The 16,447-nt window shown below is 38.0% G+C and overlaps 1 protein-coding gene across 5 annotated transcripts in view; it reads left to right on the top strand.

The window, feature by feature from the left end:
- The window catches only part of CALCRL (calcitonin receptor like receptor), a 68,422-nt gene extending 53,366 nt beyond the window's left edge, over window positions 1-15,056 (top strand). For all 5 annotated transcript variants that reach the window (XM_056348060.1, XM_056348059.1, XM_056348058.1 and 2 more), the window contains exons 11-13: window positions 4,586-4,804; window positions 5,162-5,203; window positions 11,245-15,056. In XM_056348060.1, coding sequence (XP_056204035.1) covers window positions 4,586-4,804; window positions 5,162-5,203; window positions 11,245-11,466 — 483 coding nt within the window. In that variant the 3' untranslated portion in view covers window positions 11,467-15,056. The remainder of the gene's footprint in view (window positions 1-4,585; window positions 4,805-5,161; window positions 5,204-11,244) is intronic.
- Window positions 15,057-16,447: the final 1,391 nt, after the last annotated feature.

The following is a 16,447-nucleotide window of genomic DNA, read 5'->3' as shown; positions in this document are numbered from 1 at the left end:
TTCTTCTCTCTCATTGACATGGAAGGTGAAATCCTGTTCTCACAGAAAGGGATAAGGTTTTTTTTCTCACTTCAGTGGTGCTGTATTTCACCCAAAAATTTAATGCCTTTCTGCATTGCCTTATATGTTATTACTTCCTTTGTCCAGGTGTCTCTTCACAGATATATTACAGTGAAGCTCTTTAAAGCTGAAAAATAATGTGTATTAGTCAGAGCTTGCTGAAATAACAACAGAAAAATTTGTGTAAGTTATGACTACTCCATCTTCCATGAAGTGACCTCATTTTAGGATGTAACTGAGGGTAGATTTATATCAGATATTAGCAAGAAATTCTTTGCTATGAGTGTGGTGAGGCACTGGGGCAGGTTGCCCAGAGAAGCTGTGGATACCCCATCCCTGGAAGTCTTCATGGCCAGGCTGAATGGGGCTTTGAGCAACCTGGTGTAACAGAAGGTGTCTAGCAGAAGGGAGTTTGTAACTAGATGATCTTTAAGGACTCTTCCAACCCAGACCATCCTATGATTCCATAATGTTAGAACATTTTCTCCTTCCAAGCAGTGGCCTCCACAAAGTCTCACTGAAAACAGTGGCCAGATTTCTGCTGGTTTCAGATGTATTGGATCAGTCCCAAACTGCCAAGTCTTCTTTCCATTCAAGGCAACACTTTAAATGTGCTTTGATTTTTACTGGAGCCATAATAATCATCTCTTTGGGGTTGGTTTGGGCAGAAACTTTGCCATTCTCTTTGCAATTTACAAATACGTATGCCTTTGGTATTCCTATAGGTTCCATCAGCTGACTGAAGGTGTTTCTCTTGCATTTTTTTTGCCTCAGTACAATTGGTAGATTTGTTTGAAAACAATGTAGGAATAGCAAAGATTAAACACAACTACACATCTTACCTGTGATGTGAAAGTACCTTAAAGGAATCTCTATCCTTTCTGGCGACAAAGAGATGTAATATGTCAATTCAGAAGAGAAAAGTCAGGGATAAAGACATTAGACAAAATGCATGTTTAGGCTTTGTGAACAGGACTCGTTTGCTTAATTGGCTTGCTTGCCAGATACAATTTCCACACTTTACTAAGCATGACCTGCTTTAGTAGATGCTGCTTAAGCAACATTATTAAACTGCAAATTAGGTAACAAAGGAGAAGATGCTGTTTCTGTTTGCAGGAGCAAAATCTCAAAGAACATGAAGACGACTGTCAAGTGGGTGACTGGGTGAACTGGCAGAAGCCAACAGGAATTTAACTCTTGAACATCACTGAAAATTTTAACATTACATAAAGTTAACAATAACACTGCTTTTATGATCCCTGCTCTTACATAACTGTCCTCCGATCACTGCCAGAGATACTAGAAATGGGAGCAGACATAGGTTGCATTTTGATTGGAATTGTCTTCAGTTGACCATTTAATTACAACTGTCTGCATAACCAACCACAATTAAAGAGATAGTGCGGGAATGAAACAGTAGAGGGTGATGTTAGTTTTTATGCTAGACAAGATCAAAATGGTGTGTGTGTGGAAAAGCAATGTGTTTGAACTTCAGTGAAAGCAGTGGTGATTTCAGCGTAGGTTTCAGATGCACCAGTGCACTGGTGATTTAGTTGGCATTGGTCCACTGAAGGAGTAGATTTTGGTTTAGTTGTGCTATTATTTATATGAATAATACTACAGGGATGTTCATTTTGCTTTATAATACTGTTATGTATCAGTTTCTTTGACAGCCTTTTGTAGGTGCAAATTCTTTTAGCAGAAGAAGTGTACCCGGTGAATGTGTACTAGAAGGAAGTTCAGGAGCTCCAAGATTTGTCACTGACCTATTTATTAACTTTAAGCTGGACTCAGTACAAGACTTAGGAGTTTAGAAGTTGAATGCTTAGCATTCGTATACCCAGCCTTGGAAATGTTCACAGGTCAGGTATATAACATGCCTTCATGAGCACATACAGGTGTTGTGCCCAAGGAAGCCAGGCTTAAGCAGGCTAAGCTCTGCTGAGCTGCATAAGTGTATTAAAAGCTAAGGTATGGCTATCAGCAAGTATCTAAGAATATTTCAGTTTCCTGCGCTGAGAACAGTCTGTTTATATCTTCCCAAGGAAGAGTTAAAGCAGAATTTAAACCAACATGCTAATAAGGATTACTGTACTGCTTAACACAAACTCAGCATGGAGAGAAGTAGAAATATCAGAGGAGAGTTTAATTCCAGAACTGCAGCACCTGTTGCCTTGTAAGTTTGGCTAAGTTTGCAGACACTTTTAAGGCAGAATCTAAAATCTACCAAGTTCCCAGTAGAGGCACACCATTTCTTTTTATTTATGATTGCCTTCTCTGCCTTCGTTTCCATTTTTGCTCATTTGCCTGGTTCAATTTTCAGGTCCCTGTGGAGCTGTCGGTATTCTACTCTGTGTTCATACTGCAGCTAGCACAACAGGACTCCTCTGCAGCTTTCCAAACAATCACAGTCAATTTGATAATATATATGTGAATAGTTCCACTGGCCTGCTTTTGCCTAAATGTAAAAATCTACTCACTCCCTTGCTAAAGTCAAGGCCTGTTTTCATCATTTCAGTTAAGAATTCAGTTCATCCTGATCTCACTAGATTTTTGTGACAGAAGAGGTATTAATCAAAACTTGGTGCTGCACACTTTCACTGACACTCATACTGTGTCCTCTGCTTTGCCTCATTCATTTTTTCCGTTTACCCTAATAGCTATTTGCAGACTCTTTGTGTGCTTATTTTTGTGCTTCTTGGTTTTGGTGGGTAAGTGGAACAATTAGAAAAAATCTGTGCGTTTCAGCGTGTTGTAAACAAAATAGTTTGTTGGGTGGTGCTTTACTCCCTGGCTGCTGCAACTTTCACCTTCAGTTAACATTCAAGGACAGTATTATAGGAATTGGTCATGCTACCAGACCATGAGAGGGCTGAAAACTCGGTGTCTGAGACATGATGCTTCGCTAGTAGATTTGAGAAGGATTAAATTTAGAAATGGAGGAAGGACTTATTGTCTGTGTGTGCTATAGGAAGTTGGATGAAGATTGTGGGCTGCATAAAATCTAAATAAATCCCTTGAGAAAGAATCAGAAGACCTTGGTTGCTTAAACAAAGCTTAAAGGTTGCTGGAGACTTCCAGGAGAAATTCATGCAGTAGTTTCCTATGTAAAACCATTTCCTGTTGAAATGATTTAAATAGCATGTAAGTAGAATATAAATAACATCACATATCTGTCAAGGGTCAGGTTGCTATAACAATACACAGCTGTTTATTGTGAAAACCTTAACTGACATGAAAAAATTCTGCCAGGGTTGTGGAGGACATGGTGACACACAGGGTCTGAAATGGCTTCCCTGTCTGCACTTGTCCTACAGCAAGACCTCCTAGATCAGGAATTCCTAGTCTTTTTAGACTAGTTTTTTTAGAAGGGAGTTGCCAGCAGACGGACAGACTTCTTCCCCCACCCTCCCTTTCGTCTCTAGATAGTTATTGACGCAGACAGACAGCTATCTGGAAGAAGTTAGGACCAGACTCTAGGTCTCTCCCTTCCATAGCGGGTCCCCTGAGCAGCACTGGCTTGCCACTGTGCCCTTGGGCAAGGTGATGGGACTGGCTGAGCTCTCAGTCTCTTCTAGCTGTAGTTTCTATAAGGGGCTGCCATTATTACATGATAGATGAAAACACTATAATCACCTCTAACGTTGCTGTTGCTCTGGTTACTGGCATCCTTAGGCTGTGTGTGTATGTATATACACATACGCGTTTGTGTGTGTATGTATTAGTTTTGTGGTTACCTACAACAAGTGCTCACATATTGAAAGATCTAGTCTGCGTAGCTGTCATTTCTGTTTGGGATTTTTTTTTGTGTGTGTGTCAAACTGAACGAACAGATATGCACCACTTAACAAGGAAAGCCTTAAGAGCTATGGAAATAAATTCAGTAGCACATGAGAACGATGTAGAGCATCGTCTCAGCGCTTGCCCCATTTGCAATCTCACTGGATGATTCATAAACCCAACCATTTGCCACTGTGAGAATGTTAAATCTGCTGTTTGTCTACAAGAGCATACAGTTCCTTGTAGCAGCATTTTGCTGTGATTTTATTTTTTAAAAAACTGATTTATTTCTTCTCTATAAACTTGTCAAAATCGTATTTGAAAAATAAAAAAGTAGCTTTTTGAGGAAACACATTTAAACACAAAGAGGGAAGAGTATAATCCTCTTTCTTGATGAACACAGAATGACATAACCATTTAAAAAACCTAATCATTGACCTGTGTACCATTATTGCGGTAGCAGAATGAAAGGTGCGTGGATTGTAAACACTGGAAGACGAATGGTTATCTGGGTGGGCATTTGCTTAATAAGTTAGAGGAATGGATGTGGATATTGGGTGTTAGAGCCACAGCTCTGTTACTTAAAGGTGTTTTCAAAGAGTTTTAACTCATGTTTATTGTACAATCATGATGCTATCCATGTAGTATGAGTTCTCTTGAGTTGTCTGGTTTGTAATATCACAAAACAGCGTGTGTGTGTGATTATTTTTCAAACTACCTTCAGTGTCATTTCCTTTTCCAACAGGTGAATCTTTTCTTCCTGCTAAATATCGTTCGTGTTCTCATAACCAAGCTAAAAGACACCCACAAGGCAGAATCCAACCTGTACATGAAAGCAGTGAGAGCTACCCTGATTCTCGTTCCACTGCTTGGCATTGAATTTGTCCTGTTCCCATGGCGACCAGAAGGCCGGATTGCTGAGGAGGTGTATGACTATGTGATGCACATCCTTATGCACTACCAGGTAGGAAGCATTAAACAGTTTCTGCTCACTTCAGCTAGATAGCAACTGGCATGTGAAGCAAATAAAAAAGAAATTATAGTGTTATTCTCATTTTTAAAGACCTTCATGCAATATTTTTATAAATTGACTTCCTCATTATCTGAATTTTCATTTCCTAAAGGAAAGAAACATCATTGTAGATAGCTGGCCCAATACTTTTTATTAATGTATTTTTATAAATAAATCCCCAAGTTTAGATTTGTACTGCATTTTCTTTGCTGTTTGTATCCAAATTTTATTGGAAACCTCTAATTATCTGCAACCTGAAAGAAAAATCCATATGTAAGTGAAATAAAGCAGAACACTTTTATTTTACAGGGTCTACTGGTGGCTACAATTTTCTGCTTCTTTAATGGAGAGGTACAGTGACAACTTTTAACATGTTTATAATATTTTTCTTTTTAATATATTTTTGTGTTGTTTCAGTAATTAAGGAGATGGTAACTTTCAATTTTTTTTTCCTATTCATTTTCTAAATCTAAATTTGTCAGGTAAAAATTAAATATCTGTCTGCCAAGAGCAGAGCTTGGAAAGGACTGTGGCATCATTCAGTACTTTAGGACTGACTTTTGTGCTGAGCAATATACATGTCTCTTGATTAAGGAATTGAAGACACTTGTCACTTTGATATAAATTCTCAACAAATATCATACAAAGTAAAATGTAGTTCAATATCCTAAAGGTATATTCATCTATTTTAGAATCTGTGTAGCATCTGTTATCCTGGAGAGTCACTGTATTGGTCTTTCTGCAGCAGGAATAGAGCATATTGCATACATGTTGCTGTGCTGGGGGACTGCTGTGTTATGACAGCTCTTTCGGAAAATTTTAGGCTGAAGTTTGGAAAACTGTTTTTTAGCACAGCTGAAAAATATCATTCAAAAAAATCAGAACTTAATAGCTCATTGTGTTTGGGTCAGAAATTTGTGTTGAATAAGAAGTACACTTTTAAGAAACCATCATGAATCAATTCCAAGAACAAACTTTATTGTTATGTGAAACTCTTGCCCCCAAGCTGTAGAGAGTACACTTAGAGGGCCTTACAGTGTCAGAGATCAAAGTAGTAGAAAGGCCTAAAACTATATATATATACACACAAATTCATGAACATGGCTGTTGCTTGCAAAAGAACCAACAACTTCAAAAATTAACTGGTAGTTTTCCAACACATTTGGCAGAGGAACAATTACAATCCTACACTTATTCCTACACGTCTGTCTGTTCTGCATTTAGTGCAGTTGCAGTGTATGGCTGTAAACAGATGTGTGGGAGTAACCAGATGTTTTCATGTGCCTGAACCCCTAGTTTCTTTTATGGGATATTATAAAATTCAGTGTGCTTATATAAGGTTATTGAACAGTAATATTTACTTATAGGTAAGTATTTGTCTAATACTAGAATTGATTCATGCAGATCACTCTTCCTTCTCTTCCTAAGTCCAAAGCTGACTGAATCACAATGAAACTGCTATGGGGTTTCAAGGTTTTCCCCATACCACACACACCCCTCCACCCCCTGAATTGCATGAGTCTTGATTTTTTTATTTTTTTTTTTGTCAAGAAGGCAGAAAAGATGAAAATGGGCTTTCTCATAGTTCTGTGGGCATGGGGCAGTGTTTTTGATCTGATTTTAATGTAAAGTAGATCCAGGTTCAAGTCTCTGTTTATATATTTGATTCAAAGCAGAACACGCCATTAAGCATTCTGGATCTGATTTGATCACTTGCCCATATTCAGTATTGAAATTTCACATACTCCTTTCCTTCCAAATTTTATAGTTTAGAATGCCTTCTAAAAACAGATATTTGGAAAAACTTTAACAAAGAATTGGTTATGCTCCAGTAAAAAATTGGGGTGGGGGTGGGGGGAACCTTGAAATCTCTGCAGTTTGTATGAAACAACATTGTCCACTGCTCAGTTCTGTCTTTTAACCCTTGTGAATCTTGTGAGGCTACTTTATTACTTAAACAAGTTGAAACCTTAATTTAAATTTATGATATAATCAGTAAGAATTTCAGCTGTTAATATTCCATTGTTACAAACTCATATTTTTACATGGTCTCTTCTGCTGTGTAAGAAAAGCAAACCTGAGTCACTGCACTAGTTCAGTATCCTAAATTCAGTGATAAACTTGATCACAACTCCTAGAAGTGGTAACAGATGAATCACTTCTTGAACGTCTGCCAGCATGATAATGTTAGAAGGAGGAGGATTTAGCCATTTTAACATTTATTAATTTAGGCATTTAACTTTTAGACCCTTTGTCAGTTAAACATACATGTCTGTATTTGCTCTCTATATAGTCAAAATTTATGCTTTTTAAAGCAGTTTTGGGTTCAGTGCTTCAATTACTACTATTCACTTATTATTTTTTTATTATTATTAATTACACCTTCTTCAAGAAGGGACTTACTGCTTTATAAACAACTGTATTAGTAAGGAAATCCATGGGGAGAACGACAATGTAGTTAGGAAAAAAGTCTGCACAGGAAAAAAAGTGTTTCCTTTGTCTTCTAAAGGATTCTGCTGCTGCATGTGAGCCTGCAGGCACATGTGTGTTCTGCTGCCTTTATAGTCTCTTGCTGTCAGACAGCCTCTTGCCTGAACAAAGCCTGTATCTGTGGCTTAGCTGTGTGTACCAGATGCTGCTTTATCACCACCTGTCAGAGCAACACCTCGTTGGAGGCTGTACAAAATGGGAGGCATGAGAGTGGTGGTAATGCTTGTCTGCAGCAAGTCTGCGGCTTAAAGGTGAACGTTGATACTGAAATAAACATTTGGAGTGACAGTGGGGCAAAGATCTTCCAATGGCGTATTAGCAATTAAAGGTGCCAAGAGCACTAATTTCTTTCTTTCTATATCTTTACATTTCCCAACTGCTACTGTACGTTCTAATGTTTTCTGTATCAAATATCAGGAGTCAAACCCTGTCAAGTGGTGGTTTGCAGGCCAACTCTGGCCAAAAGATGAAAGAAAGTGGCCTGCTAGTGGAGAGCTCTAGTGATGAGAAACTAAGAAATGTATGAAAAATAGCTGGTATGTATGTCCTGCTGATTGTAGACAAGGAACATAGATTCATAGAATCACAGAATCATTTAGGTTGGAAGAGATCTTTAAGATCTCCAGACTTCTTGAGCAGCACACCAGGGATGGTCTGTCAAATCCAGTTTTACCATGCACTGCAGCAGTTTCTCACAAGTCTCCTACAGACAAGGGCATAGATGCAAACCCTTCATCTTTACCTTCTGTGGCAGGGCTTCCCTAAGGACACTTAGATTCTGCTTATGGCCCACACAGTAAGATGCTTCTCAACTACCTAACCATATTTTCTGGTTTGAGCTGGTCTAGAGTGGCCTTTGGGGTGGTACAGGCAGAGGAGATGCTTGTCCCAGATCTCTGATAAATCAGTAGAAAGATTCCTACTGAGCTATTAATAACCTACATGATACTTGTAAGTGATAATATTGTGATATTGTGATATTAGTGACCTACATGATACTTGTAAGCTTCGTGGGGTTTGGCTTTTTTTCTTTCTTTCCACTGGTCTATAGAAATGTTGCAGTGAAGATCTGCAGGATTATACAATGTTTATTAACCGGTGAGGGTGTGCTGTGTGTTTTTTTGGGTTTCCCCCCGCTCCTTGGCTACTGAACTGTTAATCTGTGTTATACTGAACATCAAGCTACTAGTATGTTAAAGGGCTGATTGGAAGGAGCCCTTCATGAAAACTCATCAAAAAGAGCCATTACTAACTAATAAGGTGAGCAAGCAAGAATGTTCCAGCTGGAACTAGCATCTCTATTAAATGACTAAGGAATAAAATTATATTTATTACATTATTTTCTTTCATTAAATGCACTGCTTAATATCCTTTCTTATAACAACATAAGAAAGTGCTACCCCTCTTGAGCTGAATTTACATCTCTGTGCAACTGCTCAAAGCTGAGGAAAGAGGGAAAAACATTCTGTTTGCACTTATTGGGAAAAATTAGTTGCCTCGTAGATTTTCCCCATCTTCTTCTATACATGATTGCTCGGACTGTTTTGAGATGACTGAAAGACTAATAATAAAGGAAAGGATGTAACACTACAAGAATAGATATGTAGCAGGACAGAGGTGAATTACTGATTCAGCAGTAACAGAAAGGCTTTGGGAAACATGCCAGAAATACATGGCTTAGTTAGAAAGGCACGGAGCGAGCTTGATGGGCACTGGGGCGGGCGTAGAGGAAACACTGTTTGCCCATGCAGGAAGCACTATTTATAGCCATCTGTCACCGGCCAGGCCATGAGCTAAACAGCCTGTTTTCACCCCATAAGTAGCCCACAGGCACTTGTCTTGCAGGGATACTGATGGCTGGCTTGAGCTAAGGGGACTGGTATCCTTTAGGACTGGTTTACAAATGTTATTAACAATTGAAAATAAGACAAACAAACAAGCATTACTGAAGCAACCAGGAGGAAGTGTGGGAGAGGACCTGAGTGTAAGGCTTTTTTGCAGATTGGCAAGTCCTGGTTTATTTACCAGCTCTGCCAATAGACTTCTTTGACCTTGGTTAAGCTATTTAGGTGCAGTTGCTGATGTTTTCCCCATCTGGTCTTGGTCTAAAGTGAAAATTGCTCAATATGTAATTTTGTGTGTGTGTTTGTGTGTAATAGAACATTAATCTCATTTAGGTAATTGACTATGGAAAGGAGAACAAATGGAACATAGTTTAGTGATGTGCATGGATTGATTGATAATATTTGAAAGTAAATTCCAAGCTTCCTTCTTGGAGAAGCTGGAATTTTGAATCTGCCTTTTCTTTTGGCTTTATGAGGGATTACAGGAAATGGATGCAACTTGTATGAAGATTTAGGGCTCTATATATCGCTACGCAATACAAATTAATTAATCAAAAACTTCCTGTGATGAAACAAGAATGCTTTGTTTAGAATCAGAAGAAATACAGATTTTTGATATGAAGAGCTGTAAGATCTGATTACTCAGCATTTGTAGACTGGTGTTGAGGTGCTTTGAGTGGATGGGAATGGCTTTGAGTGGTAAAAGAGCATCTCCTCTGTCCTAGAATACTAACTTCTTCTGTTACTCAGTTGATATTTCTTCCCTTACCCTTTTACATTTCCTTTGGAAGGATTTTGAGAAATATGAAGTTCTCCTTTAAACAGAGGATTCTGATATCAGACTGCAGGAAGTCTAAAAATTACATCCCTTTTCTTCTATTTATTTTTATTTTTTGTAATTAAAGCCAGAGTAAAATTAGACAAAAGAAGCCATTGTGTTAGGGAAATGTAAAGCAAACACAAAAGAAATCCTGAAGACCCATGGAAAATACTAAAAATATTTACCCACAATATCAACACTTAACTGGGGGAATCACGGTCCACTGTTGAGTTCTTTTTTGTGTAACTAAGTGAAATGAAGGTCATGCCTTGTGAGTGAGGCCTGTGACTTGGGGTGCGCTGCTGAGTGTGTGTGAGTGTCGTTGTCCCACCAGCATTTCCTGAAGGCCTGTGCCTTCCTAATCAAGGCAGGAATACTTTGTGTACGAAGTTTGGCAGAAATAAAATATTCAGGATCTGTGGGTACTTTTTTTTTTAAACAGGAAAAAAAATCTCTTGAAAAAGCAACAACAAAAGCTATTCCCGTTCTTAGCATTCCCCACTTGGCACCTTCACTGAAAGACTAACTCCGTGTGCATTTCATGAATGTGACACTTCATCAATCAAATACGTACAGGTGTTTAACCATATTGTAGGAGAGGAAGGCTACGATAAACATGACATCCTTTCAGTGGAGACATGTAAACCAGCTGGGGCCTTCAGCTGTTTCATCAGCTTTTTTTTTACACCCTGATAGAAATACGGATTTCAGGAAATGTTCTTCTATAAATTTGAATATGGTATGGTCAGAAATTAAGAAAAGCTTTCTTGTGCCAGAACCATAGCAAATGTAAATTATGGAGTGTTGAGGCCATAAGAATTTACAGCTGCTGAGGATGTGGCCTTTTGAATATGAGTGTGAATAGAAATGACCTTTTTCACCTGTAAATCTGATCTGTCCATACTGGGGTTCAGTCTGCAGGGGAGAAAGCAGAAAATTGTGTTGCTGCTCTTTCTACTGCAATTTGTACTTTTCCTGAGCGACTAGTACACTACGATTGTAAAATGTAATTGTTTCACACCAAATTTGCTGAAGAATAGTGCCTGCTTCAATTGTAAATCTTTTGGAACATCTCATGTGACAGATCAGATGTTGCTATGCCCATTTTCCAGGTTTACTGAGCCTTACTACCCCATTTGCTTAGACACGTGTTATGGGAACTCACGCATCAAAGAATGAAGTCCAACGGCATCTTTCCAAGTGTTTTATACGCATTTCTTTTTTGTTTTCTGTCATAGGTCCAAGCTGTTTTAAGAAGACACTGGAATCAATACAAAATCCAATTTGAGCACAGCTTCAGCCACTCAGATGCTACACGCACTGCTTCCTACACCGTGTCATCGATCAGTGATGTTCAAGGCTATAGCTACAATCACGACTGCACCAGCGAACATTTAAATGGGAAGGGCTACCACGACATGGAGAGTGTTGTTTTAAAAACTGAAAAGCTGTACGGTTGACTGCCAAAGGCTCAGCATATGCCAGGGTGGTTACCCTTGTGGACTCCAAGTCTGATGGAATGACTTCACGGCCAGAATATTTTACCTAACTTGGGATATGTTATTTTCCTGAATGATGCAAACTAAGACAACACATTTTTCGTACGTATGTATATATATGCATATATACATATGTTTGTGTTTCTGTGTATCTATATAGTATGGACATCTGTACATATATATAGCTATATATGTATGTGCATTTATATAAGGATACAAACTTTGCCTTTTCAGTTTCTACTGTGTAGACAAAGTTGGCAATTTTTTGTACAAAGGGAATCAATGAAGGATTTCTTATTTTGTTGGAAGCTTGTATAAGACTGTGTTGTGTTGAAGCCACTTCATTTGCCTATAGAATCTTAGATTGTAAATACCATACTGTATTGTCTTAATTCAACCTAAAACCAAACAGAGGAAAACTGTTAAAGCAGGTGCAATAACAGCAATGCATTGTCCCCGCTAATTTTGTGTCCAACATTTAACTGCCAGAAAAGCCCATCGGGTAAGTCTGAGGTAACAGATTTAAAGATATTGATGGTTTGGTTTGGCCAGTTTGTTTTTTCCACTATTTTAAGTCAAGCATAGAGACACCAGTGCAAGCTTGAGACTCTACTTACTTCTCTACTGCAATGTAATATTTTACAACAAGCTTTGAACAATGTTATTTAAACTATTTTTGCATATGCAAGAGTGTCTCCTCCTCCTCAAAGTTTCTTATTGGCTTTAACACAGACGAGATCAATAAGACCTTACTGCCAGAAAGAAAAGCAGGAACTTGTACAACTGTAACCCCTTCCAGACACTAATACGCAATTGAAGCTGATGGAACTTCACTGTGTGCTTAAGGAATTTACCCCACTGGAAAAGATCATGTACATTATTTTCTTGTAGTCATGTTGTTTTATTTTGAAGTATTTCCCTGGCCATATGCTTGATAATTTATTCCTTCATTCTTGGGGCAGAGTCTTGATTAATTTTGTGGCTTTTTCTTGTCCAAGGGAAGCAGGCAAGACTGAACACAGTGCAAATGACACACCACCTTTAAAGCTAGGGTATGAGATTCAGACTAATCAAGCAAGCTAATGTTAGTCATTATCACTATTTGGAAAATCCAATATAAAGTCTGTCTTATTCTCAATCCATAATGCTTAGAACCTTTTAAAATATTTTTTTGGAGTGCTTGATTCTGAATGTCTCTCTCAGTTACTTAGAACAGTATTTTATAAGTTGTTTCTTTGGTTCTACTGGTGAATATGAAAATGAGGACATTGTCTTGGAAGGTCTTGGGAAAATGTCTTTACAGCAATCTGGTTTTGTAAATCTTTATTCTTTAAAGAAATAGTATTTTTCTTAATTCAAATGACAAAAATGCTCAAGAATGAGGACAAGTCTGAGGTGAGTTTAGAAAAGTCTTGCTGAAAATCACAAAATAGAAAGATGTTTTATTGGTTTATTTTGCAAAGTCGTCTACTTCAGCTGGGGAAAATCCACAATGAAGTAGAAGAAAAATAGATGCTGGAGTTGACAGGCTACTATGCTAATGTATATCTGGGGCTTGTAAGCCAGTCAAAAAAAAAAAGTTCTTTCTGAGACCACTTCAGTTTTAAATACTTAATTTTGTATATGAACAACTTGATTTTCATATTTAAACATTTTTGTCTGTAGCCTTTCTATAAGCTTCATTAGCATCTAGTTAACTTGCTGTCACAGCGTTTATTAGTTTGTGACTTCATAAGACTTTAAATGCTTTGTGTTTAGGAGAAAAACAATAGGAGGATGTGGTAAGTTCACGCCATTTGCACCTTTCCATAGTTTTTTTTACAGTTCCTATGTCTGGAGTTTGAATTTAGAAAGTGTTTTATTAATGATTCAGTTTCATGAGATGGAAACTTAGCTAGGATGCACAAATCAAGATTTCCGTTCTTCTGCAAGGCTGTCTGGTTGGTTGATGGGAATGATTTGGAAATCAGTCGGATTCTGTACTTTGGAATAGTGTGATATCTGGCAATCAGATGTCACAATCTCTTAAATTGTTAGAATACAGTAACGGTATCTGCTACAACATGATTAGAGGTTACTTACAACTCTGCTTGCTGATCTATGTAGTGTTACTTAAAATCTGTGTGATGTTCTGAAAATATTAGCAGTTCAGAAAAATCCCTGCTCTGGTATAGCAGCTTTACACTTGGGGGACCAGATTATCGACTGCTTACAATTTTGTCTTGAGTTCCATTTAGAGAATCAATGGGTACCAGCTGAGAATCAAAGCCCAGGCCGATACCTGTCCATTTAAAAAGTGCTTTGAAGTCCTTTATGGCACGTATCAGATAGTTCTTTCAATGGTACCTAGTGGGGTTTTGTAATTGAAAGATACGTGACTGTTTAGAGTGTGATAGAATATTAGATTTTGAATTAAGCTTCCTTCTCAGCTAGGCAGTTCAAATTTAATAGCCTCGAAATTTTTATCATTTAATGCAAAGTACTAGTTGCTAATTTCTCCTCCTCTGATAGAGGAACTTGTGATGGTTATTTAGGAGGGAAAATCGTTTCTCTACAGAAAACATTCTACTTCTAGGTGGACTATTACAGCATGCATCTAGGCACATGTCTGTCTTCACTTTGGAAAAGAAACACACATCCAGCTGGATGTGCAAGAAAATGCTTGTGGCTGTGGAGGGTTACACGGCACAGGAGAACTACATCTCCACCCCCCCACCCCCTGAGGTTAACTAGCCTATTTCGTTTTGCCTTGGAAAATATAAATTCCCTCTTTTGTCTTCCTACCTCACCTTTTTCAGTTCCTACACAACCAAGAGAAGGGTCTGCTTCTTAAAATGTTTTTCTGCCACCATAAATTAAAATTAAGTCCTTATGCTGATTTCTCATGGCTTATTTTCTACCTTACAGAATGTTGTAGTCCTGATCTGTATTCTCTGGGATGGAAGTAAACTCTGTTTTGGTGGGGTAGTGGGGCTGTGAAATTTCTTTGAACATGCAAACAGTTACGTGTTATTATTTCTTCTTTATTTTTTTGTTATTTAGTGAAGATTTATTGTATCAATCTACAGGGGCTACAGAAATGCTTGTCTTGTATTTGGTATCTGTAATAACAGCATGTTAGTATTCTATGAGAGGGAATGTCTATTTTTAATGCTACTGTCTTCAATTAATAAAACGCTCCATTGCAGGGTCCCCTCAGTTTTTTATTTGTTTGTTTAATGTTAACTAGCATTTATGCAATATATTTTTTCATTGTGGTGATCTACTAGAGTATTTGGCTGTAGAAATGTTGCAACACTTACTTCTTTTCATGTCATGAAACATTTGGGCTGGAAACCAGGCAACGTTTAAGTATTGTACTATGTAAATAAGATAAATAGAAGCTATAGCATTGTATTTATTGCTTACACTAAGAATGAAATGGAAAAAATGTGAAGTTATTTTTTGGTTGTGCTTTATTTTCACTTTGTTCATATGGATCATTACACATTTTAATTGCTGAAAGAAGTATTATGTTTATGTTTGAGATCAATAAAATATTACTACATTTATTCAGAACTCTTGTGCTGTAATATGGAAATAACAAAGCTCATCTAGACTAGGCTTCCAGAGATGGCTTAGCTGTGTGTTAATTAAATGCTAACCCAGGGAGAAAGTCATTACATACAGTTCTTAACAATTACTCAGTGTTTAAGTGTTTGTTTATTTAATACTTACAGTTTTAATGCAGTGTATAGTAAAGTGTTGCATTTCTGGAGGAAGCTTGCATAGATGACAATATAAGATGGCTGTGCTTAAATTTTTTTACTCAAAAGCTTCATATTCCTACTTATTGTCTCCTGAATCTGTCGTTTAATAAAAAGTCATTAAAACTTCCTTAGGTTAAGGCGGCAGATTTTCTGTTCCACCATGAGCTGGCAGAAGAGTAGAGGCTGAGGTAAATGTTTCTATCTTCTTCATTTCATCAGGCTAGGTGGAGTTCCTCTCAACATGGTGTTCAACCAAATCTCAACCAAAGACACTTACTTACCTGTGCAGAACCTACAAAGCAAAGCAATAGAAAAAATGAGTGAGATTTCCCCCCAGCGCCCTTGTTAGAAGTGGTGGTATCTGCACAAAAGCTATGAATGACAGGTATGTTTTAGACCTGTAAAATTGAGTCTGTTCTATCTGACTTTAGAGAGGTGCTGACCAGCATGTAGTTGTTAAACTTTTGAAGGCATCACCTGATGATCAAACCACTCTAATATAGGTAAGGGAAGTGCCAAAGTACAGGGGCACTTAATCCACAACTTAGATTATCGCTCACCCACCTTGCACTTCAGTGTGGGCACCAGCCACAGCAATACAAGCAGGAAGCAGTTCTAGTGGGCAAGTGTTTTACTCGTAGTTACAGCGGGCCAGCTCAGGTCTCCTACACTGTTGCAGGTTTAAGTTCCGTAAGCTAGCTGGGTTAAGTGTGCTTCTACCTACAGTGATGACAGGGGAGATACAGGCATCGGTTTTCAAGTGCAATCTGCAGAAATTCTGTTCAACTTGCTCAGCCATCCAAAACTCAGAAGGTGCTCTTTTTTTGTACGCCTTTGAGCAAATCCCACCAAATTTAGAGCTGGACGGCTTACCTGCTTCTAGAGTGAAACATAACATGTCAATTTTTTTTAACTCATTTGAATGAGTTTCTACCACAGCTGCTAAAAAATGTGGCAAAAATACTTTAGAATAACTTATAACCTGTCTGTGTTGTTTTTCATCGCAGACTGCTGCTCCTAGACTTCCATGTCTGGGTGAACTGAAGGTATGGATCAGAGCTCAGGAACTGCCAGCAAACTCCTCTCCTTCAGCAGACTTTTATTAAAAGGCATACAGAATATCGCCATCTAGAATTGTTAAAAGTCTTAGGTAAGCAAACATAGCTCTTTGCTGTTAGCCAGCTTATAGCCAA

The sequence above is a fragment of the Falco biarmicus genome, chromosome 8 (assembly GCF_023638135.1).
Source record: "Falco biarmicus isolate bFalBia1 chromosome 8, bFalBia1.pri, whole genome shotgun sequence".
NCBI lineage: Eukaryota > Metazoa > Chordata > Aves > Falconiformes > Falconidae > Falco > Falco biarmicus.
The sequence above is the reverse complement of the archived record's forward strand: the minus strand, read 5'-3'. Positions and strand labels throughout refer to the sequence as shown.